The 13700-nt window shown below is 37.7% G+C and overlaps 1 protein-coding gene across 2 annotated transcripts in view; it reads left to right on the forward strand.

Annotated features, from left to right (window-relative positions):
- LOC137432221 (POZ (BTB) and AT hook-containing zinc finger 1) overlaps positions 1-13700 on the forward strand; it is a 65717-nt gene that overhangs the window by 630 nt on the left and 51387 nt on the right. For both annotated transcript variants that reach the window (XM_068123960.2, XM_068123959.2), the window contains exons 2-4: positions 10514-10723; positions 11715-11920; positions 12468-13259. In XM_068123960.2, the coding sequence (XP_067980061.1) occupies positions 10514-10723; positions 11715-11920; positions 12468-13259 (1208 nt within the window). The remainder of the gene's footprint in view (positions 1-10513; positions 10724-11714; positions 11921-12467; positions 13260-13700) is intronic.

Below are 13700 nucleotides of genomic sequence, written 5' to 3' on the forward strand. Positions count from 1 at the left end.
CATGGTTGACTGGACCATGGATGACTGGATTGTGGATGACTGGACTATGGATGACTGGATCATGGTTGACTGGACCATGGATGACTGGATCGTGATGACTGGATCGTGGATGACGACAACTGGGCCATGGCTGACTGGACGACTGCATCAATTGATGACTGGATCATGGATGACTGGACGACTGGATCATGGATGACTGCACAACTGCATCATGCATCACTGGATAATGGATGACTGGACCATGGATGACTGCACAACTGCATCATGCATCACTGGATAATGGATGACTGGACCATGGATGACTGCATCATGCATCACTGGATAATGGATGACTGGATCATGTATGACTGGTTAATGGATGACTGGATCATGGATGACTGAACGATTGGATGACTGGATAATGGATGACTGGACCATGGATGACTGGACCATGGATGACTGCACAACTGCATCATGCATCACTGGATAATGCAATGGATGACTGGACGATTGGATCACTGGATAATGGATGACTGGACGACTGGATCATGGATGACTGCACAACTGCATCATGCATCACTGGATAATGGATGACTGCACAACTGCATCATGCATCACTGGATAATGGATGACTGGACGACTGGATCATGTATGACTGGTTAATGGATGACTGGATCATGGATGACTGAACGATTGGATGACTGGATAATGGATGACTGGACCATGGATGACTGCACAACTGCATCATGCATCACTGGATAATGCAATGGATGACTGGACGATTGGATCACTGGATAATGGATCACTGGACGACTGGATCATATATGACTGGACGACTGGTTAATGGATGACTGGATCAGGTATTACTGGATGACTGGATCATGTATTACTGGATCACTGGATAATGGATGACTGGACCATGGATGACTACACAACTGCATCATGCATCACTGGATAATGGATGACTGGACGATTGGATCACTGGATAATGGATGACTGGACGACTGGATCATGTATGACTGGACGACTGGTTAATATATGACTGGATAATGGATGACTGGATCATGTATTACTGGATGACTGGATAATGAATGACTGGATCATGGATGACTGGATCATGGATGACTGCATCTGCACGAACTTGGACTGCTTGTTTGTTTATTTATTTATTTTCATTCCACGTGAAGTCAAAGCTGACCCATTTATTTATTTATTTTCACCCTATATGAAGTCAAACCTGACCCATTTATTTTCACCCTATATGAAGTCAAACCTGACCCATTTATTTTCACCCTATATGGAGTCAAAGCTGACCCATTTATTTATTTTCACCCTATATGGAGTCAAAGCTGACCCATTTATTTATTTATTTTCATTCCACATGAAGTCAAAGCTGACCCATTTATTTATTTTCACCCTATATGGAGTCAAAGCTGACCCATTTATTTATTTATTTTCATTCCACATGAAGTCAAAGCTGACCCATTTATTTATTTTCACCCTATATGAAGTCAAAGCTGACCCATTTATTTTCACCCTATACGAAGTCAAAGCTGACCCATTTATTTATTTTCACCCTATATGAAGTCAAACCTGACCCATTTATTTTCACCCTATACGAAGTCAAAGCTGACCCATTTATTTATTTTCACCCTATATGGAGTCAAAGCTGACCCATTTATTTATTTATTTTCATTCCACATGAAGTCAAAGCTGACCCATTTATTTATTTATTTTCACCCTATACGAAGTCAAAGCTGACCCATTTATTTATTTATTTTCACCCTATATGAAGTCAAAGCTGACCCATTTATTTATTTATTTTCACCCTATATGAAGTCAAACCTGACCCATTTATTTTCACCCTATACGAAGTCAAAGCTGACCCATTTATTTATTTTCACCCTATATGGAGTCAAAGCTGACCCATTTATTTATTTATTTTCATTCCACATGAAGTCAAAGCTGACCCATTTATTTATTTTCACCCTATATGAAGTCAAAGCTGACCCATTAATTTATTTATTTTCACCCTATACGAAGTCAAACCTGACCCATTTATTTATTTTCACCCTATATGAAGTCAAAGCTGACCCATTTATTTATTTTCACCCTATATGAAGTCAAAGCTGACCCATTAATTTATTTATTTTCACCCTATATGAAGTCAAACCTGACCCATTTATTTATTTTCACCCTATACGAAGTCAAACCTGACCCATTTATTTATTTTCACCCTATACGAAGTCAAACCTGACCCATTTATTTATTTTCACCCTATACGAAGTCAAACCTGACCCATTTATTTATTTTCACCCTATATGAAGTCAAAGCTGACCCATTTATTTATTTTCACCCTATATGAAGTCAAAGCTGACCCATTAATTTATTTATTTTCACCCTATATGAAGTCAAACCTGACCCATTTATTTATTTTCACCCTATACGAAGTCAAACCTGACCCATTTATTTATTTTCACCCTATACGAAGTCAAACCTGACCCATTTATTAATTTTCACCCTATATGAAGTCAAACCTGACCCATTTATTTATTTTCACCCTATATGGAGTCAAAGCTGACCCATTAATTTATTTATTTTCACCCTATATGAAGTCAAACCTGACCCATTTATTTATTTTCACCCTATATGGAGTCAAAGCTGACCCATTTATTTATTTATTTTCACCCTATATGAAGTCAAACCTGACCCATTTATTTATTTTCACCCTATATGGAGTCAAAGCTGACCCATTTATTTATTTATTTTCACCCTATATGGAGTCAAAGCTGACCCATTTATTTATTTATTTTCACCCTATATGGAGTCAAAGCTGACCCATTTATTTATTTATTTTCACCCTATATGAAGTCAAAGCTGACCCATTAATTTATTTATTTTCACCCTATATGAAGTCAAACCTGACCCATTTATTTATTTTCACCGTATATGAAGTCAAAGCTGACCCATTAATTTATTTATTTTCACCCTATATGAAGTCAAACCTGACCCATTTATTTATTTTCACCGTATATGAAGTCAAAGCTGACCCAATTATTTATTTTCACCCTATATGAAGTCAAACCTGACCCATTTATTTATTTTCACCCTATATGAAGTCAAAGCTGACCCATTTATTTATTTATTTTCACCCTATATGGAGTCAAAGCTGACCCATTTATTTATTTATTTTCACCCTATATGGAGTCAAAGCTGACCCATTTATTTATTTATTTTCACCCTATATGAAGTCAAAGCTGACCCATTAATTTATTTATTTTCACCCTATATGAAGTCAAACCTGACCCATTTATTTATTTTCACCGTATATGAAGTCAAAGCTGACCCATTAATTTATTTATTTTCACCCTATATGAAGTCAAACCTGACCCATTTATTTATTTTCACCGTATATGAAGTCAAAGCTGACCCAATTATTTATTTTCACCCTATATGAAGTCAAACCTGACCCATTTATTTATTTTCACCCTATACGAAGTCAAAGCTGACCCATTTATTTATTTACTAGAATATAAGACCCGTCGCTTCGCTGACAGGAACACCAATTATTTTTGAGTTGCAAGTAGACTGTCGCACGACCTGCTTTGTGATGCTTTAATAGGCGGTGTATGTTCGGAAATGGTGTCTGATAGGGTGATATTAAAATGGAAATGTTGAAAGAAAAACTATTGATTATCGCAAGCGTTTGCTGAATCTAATCGATATGAGAAACGGGATTGAAAGAGACTCAGCATTATTATATGTGAAGAAGATGATGAAGGAGGAAGAGTTTTTTTTAAAAAATATAGATGAGTATGATTTGGATTCGTAGAGATTCGTGGAGATTTGGAATGAACGCGGTTGATAAAACATCTTTGTAGGGAGAGGTATAAGTGGTTATGTTTACTTCCTGAGAGTGGTTTCATTGAAATCCGATCTCAAGTTAAAGGATTCCTGGGAGATCCTGCTCTCTGTGCAGGGATAACCAACGTCACTTTTTGGCATTTGCAGTTTTGACACGTGTGTCCATGTACCCATAAAAATTATTTTTTTTTTTTTTTTTGGATCACAAACACTCACGGGAGTTACCCAAATCCACCGTAGTTGGATTTATTGAAATCCGTTAATCCGTTCTCAAGTTACAACACGACAAACAGACAGGCACGGCTCCTTTTATAATATAGATTTTCAAAACACATTAAGTCAAATCTGACCCATTTATTTATTTACTTTCGCCCCACATTAAGTCAAAGCTGACACATTTATTTATTTGTTTTCGCCCCGCATTAAGTCAAATCTGACCCATTTATTTATTTACTTTCACCCCACATCAAGTCAAATCTGACCCATTTATTTATTTGTTTTCGCCCCGCATTAAGTCAAATCTGACCCATTTATTTATTTACTTTCACCCCACATCAAGTCAAATCTGACACATTTATTTATTTGTTTTCGCCCCGCATTAAGTCAAATCTGACCCATTTATTTATTTACTTTCACCCCACATCAAGTCAAATCTGACCCATTTATTTATTTACTTTCACCCCACATTAAGTCAAAGCTGACACATTTATTTATTTGTTTTCACCCCGCATTAAGTCAAATCTGACCCATTTATTTATTTACTTTCACCCCACATTAAGTCAAAGCTGACCCATTTATTTATTTACTTTCACCCCACATTAAGTCAAAGCTGACACATTTATTTATTTGTTTTCACCCCACATCAAGTCAAATCTGACCCATTTATTTATTTACTTTCACCCCACATTAAGTCAAAGCTGACCCATTTATTTATTTACTTTCACCCCACATTAAGTCAAAGCTGACACATTTATTTATTTGTTTTCGCCCCGCATTAAGTCAAATCTGACCCATTTATTTATTTACTTTCACCCCACATCAAGTCAAAGCTGACACATTTATTTATTTGTTTTCACCCCACATTAAGTCAAATCTGACCCATTTATTTATTTACTTTCACCCCGCATTAAGTCAAATCTGACCCATTTATTTATTTGTTTTCACCCCGCATTAAGTCAAATCTGACCCATTTATTTATTTACTTTCACCCCACATTAAGTCAAAGCTGACACATTTATTTATTTGTTTTCACCCCGCATTAAGTCAAATCTGACCCATTTATTTATTTACTTTCACCCCACATTAAGTCGAATCTGCCATTTATTTATTTACTTTCACCCCACATTAAGTCGAATCTGACCCATTTATTTATTTACTTTCACCCCACATTAAGTCAAATCTGACCCATTTATTTATTTGTTTTCACCCCGCATTAAGTCAAATCTGACCCATTTATTTATTTGTTTTCACCCCACATTAAGTCAAATCTGACCCATTTATTTATTTGTTTTCACCCCGCATTAAGTCAAATCTGACCCATTTATTTATTTACTTTCACCCCGCATTAAGTCAAATCTGCCATTTATTTATTTGTTTTCACCCCACATTAAGTCAAAGCTGACACATTTATTTATTTACTTTCACCCCGCATTAAGTCAAATCTGACCCATTTATTTATTTGTTTTCACCCCGCATTAAGTCAAATCTGACCCATTTATTTATTTGTTTTCACCCCACATTAAGTCAAATCTGACCCATTTATTTATTTACTTTCACCCCGCATTAAGTCAAATCTGACCCATTTATTTATTTGTTTTCACCCCGCATTAAGTCAAATCTGACCCATTTATTTATTTGTTTTCACCCCGCATTAAGTCAAATCTGACCCATTTATTTATTTGTTTTCACCCCGCATTAAGTCAAATCTGACCCATTTATTTATTTACTTTCACCCCACATTAAGTCAAAGCTGACGCATTTATTTATTTGTTTTCACCCCGCATTAAGTCAAATCTGACCCATTTATTTATTTACTTTCACCCCACATTAAGTCGAATCTGACCCATTTATTTATTTACTTTCACCCCACATTAAGTCAAAGCTGACACATTTATTTATTTGTTTTCACCCCGCATTAAGTCAAATCTGACCCATTTATTTATTTACTTTCACCCCACATTAAGTCAAATCTGACCCATTTATTTATTTACTTTCACCCCACATTAAGTCAAATCTGACCCACTTATTTATTTACTTTCACCCCACATTAAGTCAAAGCTGACACATTTATTTATTTACTTTCACCCCACATTAAGTCAAATCTGACCCATTTATTTATTTACTTTCACCCCACATTAAGTCAAATCTGACCCATTTATTTATTTACTTTCACCCCACATTAAGTCAAATCTGACCCATTTATTTATTTACTTTCACCCCACATTAAGTCAAAGCTGACATATTTATTTATTTGTTTTCACCCCACATTAAGTCAAATCTGACCCATTTATTTATTTACTTTCACCCCACATTAAGTCAAAGCTGACACATTTATTTATTTGTTTTCACCCCACATTAAGTCAAATCTGACACATTTATTTATTTGTTTTCACCCCGCATTAAGTCAAATCTGACCCATTTATTTATTTACTTTCACCCCACATTAAGTCAAAGCTGACACATTTATTTATTTGTTTTCACCCCACATTAAGTCAAAGCTGACACATTTATTTATTTACTTTCACCCCACATTAAGTCAAAGCTGACCCATTTATTTATTTACTTTCACCCCACATCAAGTCAAATCTGACACATTTATTTATTTGTTTTCACCCCGCATTAAGTCAAATCTGACCCATTTATTTATTTACTTTCACCCCACATTAAGTCAAAGCTGACACATTTATTTATTTGTTTTCACCCCACATTAAGTCAAATCTGACACATTTATTTATTTGTTTTCACCCTGCATTAAGTCAAAGCTGACCCATTTATTTATTTACTTTCACCCCACATCAAGTCAAAGCTGACACATTTATTTATTTGTTTTCACCCCACATTAAGTCAAATCTGACCCATTTATTTATTTACTTTCACCCCGCATTAAGTCAAATCTGACCCATTTATTTATTTGTTTTCACCCCGCATTAAGTCAAATCTGACCCATTTATTTATTTACTTTCACCCCACATTAAGTCAAAGCTGACACATTTATTTATTTGTTTTCACCCCGCATTAAGTCAAATCTGACCCATTTATTTATTTACTTTCACCCCACATTAAGTCGAATCTGCCATTTATTTATTTACTTTCACCCCACATTAAGTCGAATCTGACCCATTTATTTATTTACTTTCACCCCACATTAAGTCAAATCTGACCCATTTATTTATTTGTTTTCACCCCGCATTAAGTCAAATCTGACCCATTTATTTATTTGTTTTCACCCCACATTAAGTCAAATCTGACCCATTTATTTATTTGTTTTCACCCCGCATTAAGTCAAATCTGACCCATTTATTTATTTACTTTCACCCCGCATTAAGTCAAATCTGCCATTTATTTATTTGTTTTCACCCCACATTAAGTCAAAGCTGACACATTTATTTATTTACTTTCACCCCGCATTAAGTCAAATCTGACCCATTTATTTATTTGTTTTCACCCCGCATTAAGTCAAATCTGACCCATTTATTTATTTGTTTTCACCCCACATTAAGTCAAATCTGACCCATTTATTTATTTACTTTCACCCCGCATTAAGTCAAATCTGACCCATTTATTTATTTGTTTTCACCCCGCATTAAGTCAAATCTGACCCATTTATTTATTTGTTTTCACCCCGCATTAAGTCAAATCTGACCCATTTATTTATTTGTTTTCACCCCGCATTAAGTCAAATCTGACCCATTTATTTATTTACTTTCACCCCACATTAAGTCAAAGCTGACGCATTTATTTATTTGTTTTCACCCCGCATTAAGTCAAATCTGACCCATTTATTTATTTACTTTCACCCCACATTAAGTCGAATCTGACCCATTTATTTATTTACTTTCACCCCACATTAAGTCAAAGCTGACACATTTATTTATTTGTTTTCACCCCGCATTAAGTCAAATCTGACCCATTTATTTATTTACTTTCACCCCACATTAAGTCAAATCTGACCCATTTATTTATTTACTTTCACCCCACATTAAGTCAAATCTGACCCACTTATTTATTTACTTTCACCCCACATTAAGTCAAAGCTGACACATTTATTTATTTACTTTCACCCCACATTAAGTCAAATCTGACCCATTTATTTATTTACTTTCACCCCACATTAAGTCAAATCTGACCCATTTATTTATTTACTTTCACCCCACATTAAGTCAAATCTGACCCATTTATTTATTTACTTTCACCCCACATTAAGTCAAAGCTGACATATTTATTTATTTGTTTTCACCCCACATTAAGTCAAATCTGACCCATTTATTTATTTACTTTCACCCCACATTAAGTCAAAGCTGACACATTTATTTATTTGTTTTCACCCCACATTAAGTCAAATCTGACACATTTATTTATTTGTTTTCACCCCGCATTAAGTCAAATCTGACCCATTTATTTATTTACTTTCACCCCACATTAAGTCAAAGCTGACACATTTATTTATTTGTTTTCACCCCACATTAAGTCAAAGCTGACACATTTATTTATTTACTTTCACCCCACATTAAGTCAAAGCTGACCCATTTATTTATTTACTTTCACCCCACATTAAGTCAAAGCTGACACATTTATTTATTTGTTTTCACCCCGCATTAAGTCAAATCTGACCCATTTATTTATTTACTTTCACCCCACATTAAGTCAAATCTGACCCATTTATTTATTTACTTTCACCCCGCATTAAGTCAAATCTGACCCATTTATTTATTTGTTTTCACCCCGCATTAAGTCAAATCTGACCCATTTATTTATTTGTTTTCACCCCGCATTAAGTCAAATCTGACCCATTTATTTATTTACTTTCACCCCACATTAAGTCAAAGCTGACACATTTATTTATTTGTTTTCACCCCGCATTAAGTCAAATCTGACCCATTTATTTATTTGTTTTCACCCCGCATTAAGTCAAATCTGACCCATTTATTTATTTACTTTCACCCCACATTAAGTCAAAGCTGACGCATTTATTTATTTGTTTTCACCCCGCATTAAGTCAAATCTGACCCATTTATTTATTTACTTTCACCCCACATTAAGTCGAATCTGACCCATTTATTTATTTACTTTCACCCCACATTAAATCAAAGCTGACACATTTATTTATTTGTTTTCACCCCGCATTAAGTCAAATCTGACCCATTTCTTTATTTACTTTCACCCCACATTAAGTCAAATCTGACCCATTTATTTATTTACTTTCACCCCGCATTAAGTCAAATCTGACCCATTTATTTATTTACTTTCACCCCACATTAAGTCAAATCTGACCCATTTATTTATTTACTTTCACCCCACATTAAGTCAAAGCTGACACATTTATTTATTTGTTTTCACCCTGCATTAAGTCAAATCTGACCCATTTATTTATTTACTTTCACCCCACATTAAGTCAAAGCTGACACATTTATTTATTTGTTTTCACCCCGCATTAAGTCAAATCTGACCCATTTATTTATTTACTTTCACCCCACATTAAGTCAAATCTGACCCATTTATTTATTTACTTTCACCCCACATTAAGTCAAAGCTGACACATTTATTTATTTGTTTTCACCCCGCATTAAGTCAAATCTGACCCACTTATTTATTTACTTTCACCCCACATTAAGTCAAATCTGACCCATTTATTTATTTACTTTCACCCCACATTAAGTCAAAGCTGACACATTTATTTATTTGTTTTCACCCCGCATTAAGTCAAATCTGACCCATTTATTTATTTACTTTCACCCCACATTAAGTCAAAGCTGACACATTTATTTATTTGTTTTCACCCCACATTAAGTCAAAGCTGACACATTTATTTATTTGTTTTCACCCCGCATTAAGTCAAATCTGACCCATTTATTTATTTACTTTCACCCCACATTAAGTCAAAGCTGACACATTTATTTATTTGTTTTCACCCCGCATTAAGTCAAATCTGAGCCATTTATTTATTTACTTTCACCCCACATTAAGTCAAAGCTGACACATTTATTTATTTGTTTTCACCCCGCATTAAGTCAAATCTGACCCACTTATTTATTTACTTTCACCCCACATTAAGTCAAATCTGACCCATTTATTTATTTACTTTCACCCCACATTAAGTCAAAGCTGACACATTTATTTATTTGTTTTCACCCCACATTAAGGCAAAGATGGCTAAATTTTGAAATGAACCTTTCATTGAGGAATTATTGTACCGTGATGAATCTGTTTTCTTGAAGTCAAACTTAACCCTGAATGTAAAAGCCAATAGAGGTATCATCTGACATCTGATTTATCATCTGAGAGTTTGCATTTGGTTCATATGATACATCAATCAGCCCAATTTGTTCATGGTCGTGCATCGTCGTGAAATGAGCTGCAGATTTATCTTTTTAAAATTGATAACAGCATAAATGATCCGAGCCAATCGAGCCATGCATGGTAAACAAAGACCCGGTCTCGTGTTGTTGTGCAGGTGAGCCGGCACAGCATGGAGCTGTTAGCCCGGCTGAATGGGCAGCGGAAAGCCGGCCGCTTGTGCGACGTGGTCGTGAAGGTCGGTGAGCAAAGCTTTCCGGCGCACAAAGCCGTGCTCGCCGCTTGCAGTGACTACTTCGATTCCCTGTTCTCTGCGGACGCCGAGGGGTCTCTCCGCGAGCTCGAGATGCACACCATCAGCGCGAAGGTCTCGCGACGCACAAGCCACGGATTCCCATTGCTTCGCTCTCACCTCGTTCCATCTCCAAACAATGGCGCGGCTACGTGTGTCGGAGCACGCATTAAGCTGGCTGTCCCGTCGACTTGCTCATGCTAATGATCGCATGCTATCTTTAGCAAACAGTAGACCATGTTTGCCGGTGGCGTTCCCAAACTCAGAGTTTGCATCCTCATTTCGAGTACATTTGAGCCTTTTCTGCTGAAACTAGCTTAACACCAATTTTAACCTTGGGTGACCGGTGAACCTTCATTAATTATTTTTGGGATAAGTATTATTAAATATGAATATTATTTTGATCATCTGCTCTCATTAATCGGTTGAATTTGTTGAAGGGGAACAAAATTTGGTCATTGGTTGTAGCGAGAGATCTATGTGATGCCACACTAGACAGGGTCAACATTGATGCAACATCTAGATACAATACAGGGCTAACACAGGTGAAAGTTTAAGGTGTTGTATTGTAGTGAAATGTTCAAAACCCTTTTCTTGTTGACAAAGTTGTAAATTCATAGCCTTATATTTTGTGCCGAATGGCCTCGAGGTACGCACGCTCGCCCTTTCAGCTGTCTAGCCTTGGTTTGAATCCCGACGCAGTTATGAACTGTTTTACAGGTAGGGTGATTCATCAATGTGTGTGCCGTCCATTCGTCCCTCGGGTGGACGTTAAACTGGGCGTCCCGTCTGCCAACGTTGGTTGGTGGACGCTAAAGATTCCGCGGTGTCCCTTCGTGAAGAGTAAGCGAGCTATTGCCGGCACCCTGAGCAAATTACTAATTCCTTCCCTAACTACTTAGTGGAATGTCAGGCCTCACCAGCCAGTTCGTGAAAGACTTGGGCCAAAAGCCAACCCCACAAGAATGTGGGAATAATTGTGGCCGTTCAAGAAAGAAAGAAACATTTTGTGCCGAAACTTAAACTCGACAATGATATGGTCTTGTACAATCTTTGCCTCAAACAGGTTTTCAGGGACATTTTGGATTTTGCGTACACGGCCAAGATCGTCGTGAGGCTGGACAACTTTCCCGAGTTGATGACTGCTGCCAAGTTCTTGGTAATGAAGTCCGTGGTGGAGATTTGTCAAGAGGTCATTAAGCAGTCACAGATACCATTGCCACTAGCACTGGCACGAAATCGTGATGCGGGGCACGGTCACCCGGCTTACAGGTGGGCATCTTTTGGGCCGTGACGAAATGTGACCATCCTCGTCCTCTGGCGAATAATCGGAGTAGAATCGACTTTGAAAACAGATTTCTTCTTCCACGAGACTGATGATTAGAATTTAAAATGTTATGTTTCTCCAGTTTTTTAACATTTTTATCATACGAATTCATATTTTTATGGGAAAATTAGTCTAGTTCATGTCAATTACAAATCTATCTCGGGTTGTGTATAAATATCTATATTAAGTACACAAAATAATTGTCAACACCGCCTTCTCCCTTTCCATATTTCCCCATCCATTTCTCCCCTGCCACCCACCCCTATCCCTATCTCCATCCCTTCATCATTCCTGTTTGTTCTCAAGTTGCCCTCTCCTACTCCCCCAGATACACAGTATATAGATGGAGCCTTTTGGAATGTCTACTGCCAAACACTATTTAACTGAGATGTTAAAATGCCCATTTTAATAGCCGTGTCAATCTGAACAGCTATGTGGTTTCTATTGCGCTCACTTGTTCGTTACTTTACGGCTTTGTTTTATGTTTTGCAGAAGTGTAGACTTTGGGTACGACTTGGATATGGAGCTTGGTGCCAACACTGAGGGTGAGAATGGTGGGGTCACATTGAGCAGTGGGGAACTTAACAAGCTGGTGGCACCCGGGGGTCTAGGCCAACCGCAGGATTCGGTCGCACAGCAGACCGGACCACTGCTTCCAATGATGGATTCGGCAGAGACCAAGCGAGTCCAGTCAGAACCTATTAAAACTGAACCTGGTGTGTCAATGACCTCAGGCACTGGAACTTCCGCTCCCTCTGTACCAGTACCCGGAACAGAGCGAAAGGAGAAGAGTCGTGGCCCATATGTGTGTTCATACTGTGGGAAGGAGTTCCGCGACAGCTACCACCTCCGTCGCCATGAGACTCGCCATACGGGCGTCAAGATGCCCACCGCGACGCGAACAAAGAAAGAACCACAAATGTCAGCCATGATACCCGTTTCTACTAATGGAGCCGCACAGGGTATAGGAGGCGGGCAACCCATACCCGGACCCTCCCCAGGGGCCGGCAGTGGTGGTGCCGGTATCGCTACTACCACGGTCAATACGCCCTGCAAACCGCCACCCAAGAAGAACCACCCTTGTGACGTATGCGGAAAGGCGTTCCGTGACATTTACCACCTAAACCGGCACAAGTTGTCGCATTCGGACGAGAAGCCCTTTGAGTGCCCCGTGTGTCAGCAGCGATTCAAACGAAAGGACCGCATGGCGTTTCATGTCAGATCCCATGAAGGAAATGTTGCCAAGCCATATGTATGTGACAGCTGCGGGAAGGGCTTTTCCAGGTATGTGAGGAGGAATGAGTGGAGAAAATTGGTGGAATGTTTACCCCATCCCTTTTCCCATTGTCCCATAAATAGCTTTTCCATCCTTTCCCAAACTACTCCTTACATTGTCCCAAACTACTCCTTGCGCTTACCTCCCTACTCTCCCCCGTGCAATCCTGTATAAGCTTCTTGTATGAGCATTCAGTCTGGCCTAAGATTCGGACTAACCTTGGTGGACATGTTCGGTGTGTGACAAGGATAACTTGATTCGATTTTGGTGAAGATACGGATCCAGATACGAGCATTTTTTAAGTGATTCTTCATCATTGACAGATTGCGCCAAAAACGATATTGTACAGCACGATGTCTCAAAAGGTTGTGGACGGATTACAGATACAAATAATTTTATTACCACATGGAGCACCCACGAATATCACAGAAAGACATTGGAATTCTTTG

The sequence above is a fragment of the Myxine glutinosa genome, chromosome 8, assembly GCF_964187855.1.
Source record: "Myxine glutinosa chromosome 8, kmMyxGlut1.1, whole genome shotgun sequence".
Classification (NCBI taxonomy): Eukaryota; Metazoa; Chordata; class Myxini; order Myxiniformes; family Myxinidae; genus Myxine; species Myxine glutinosa.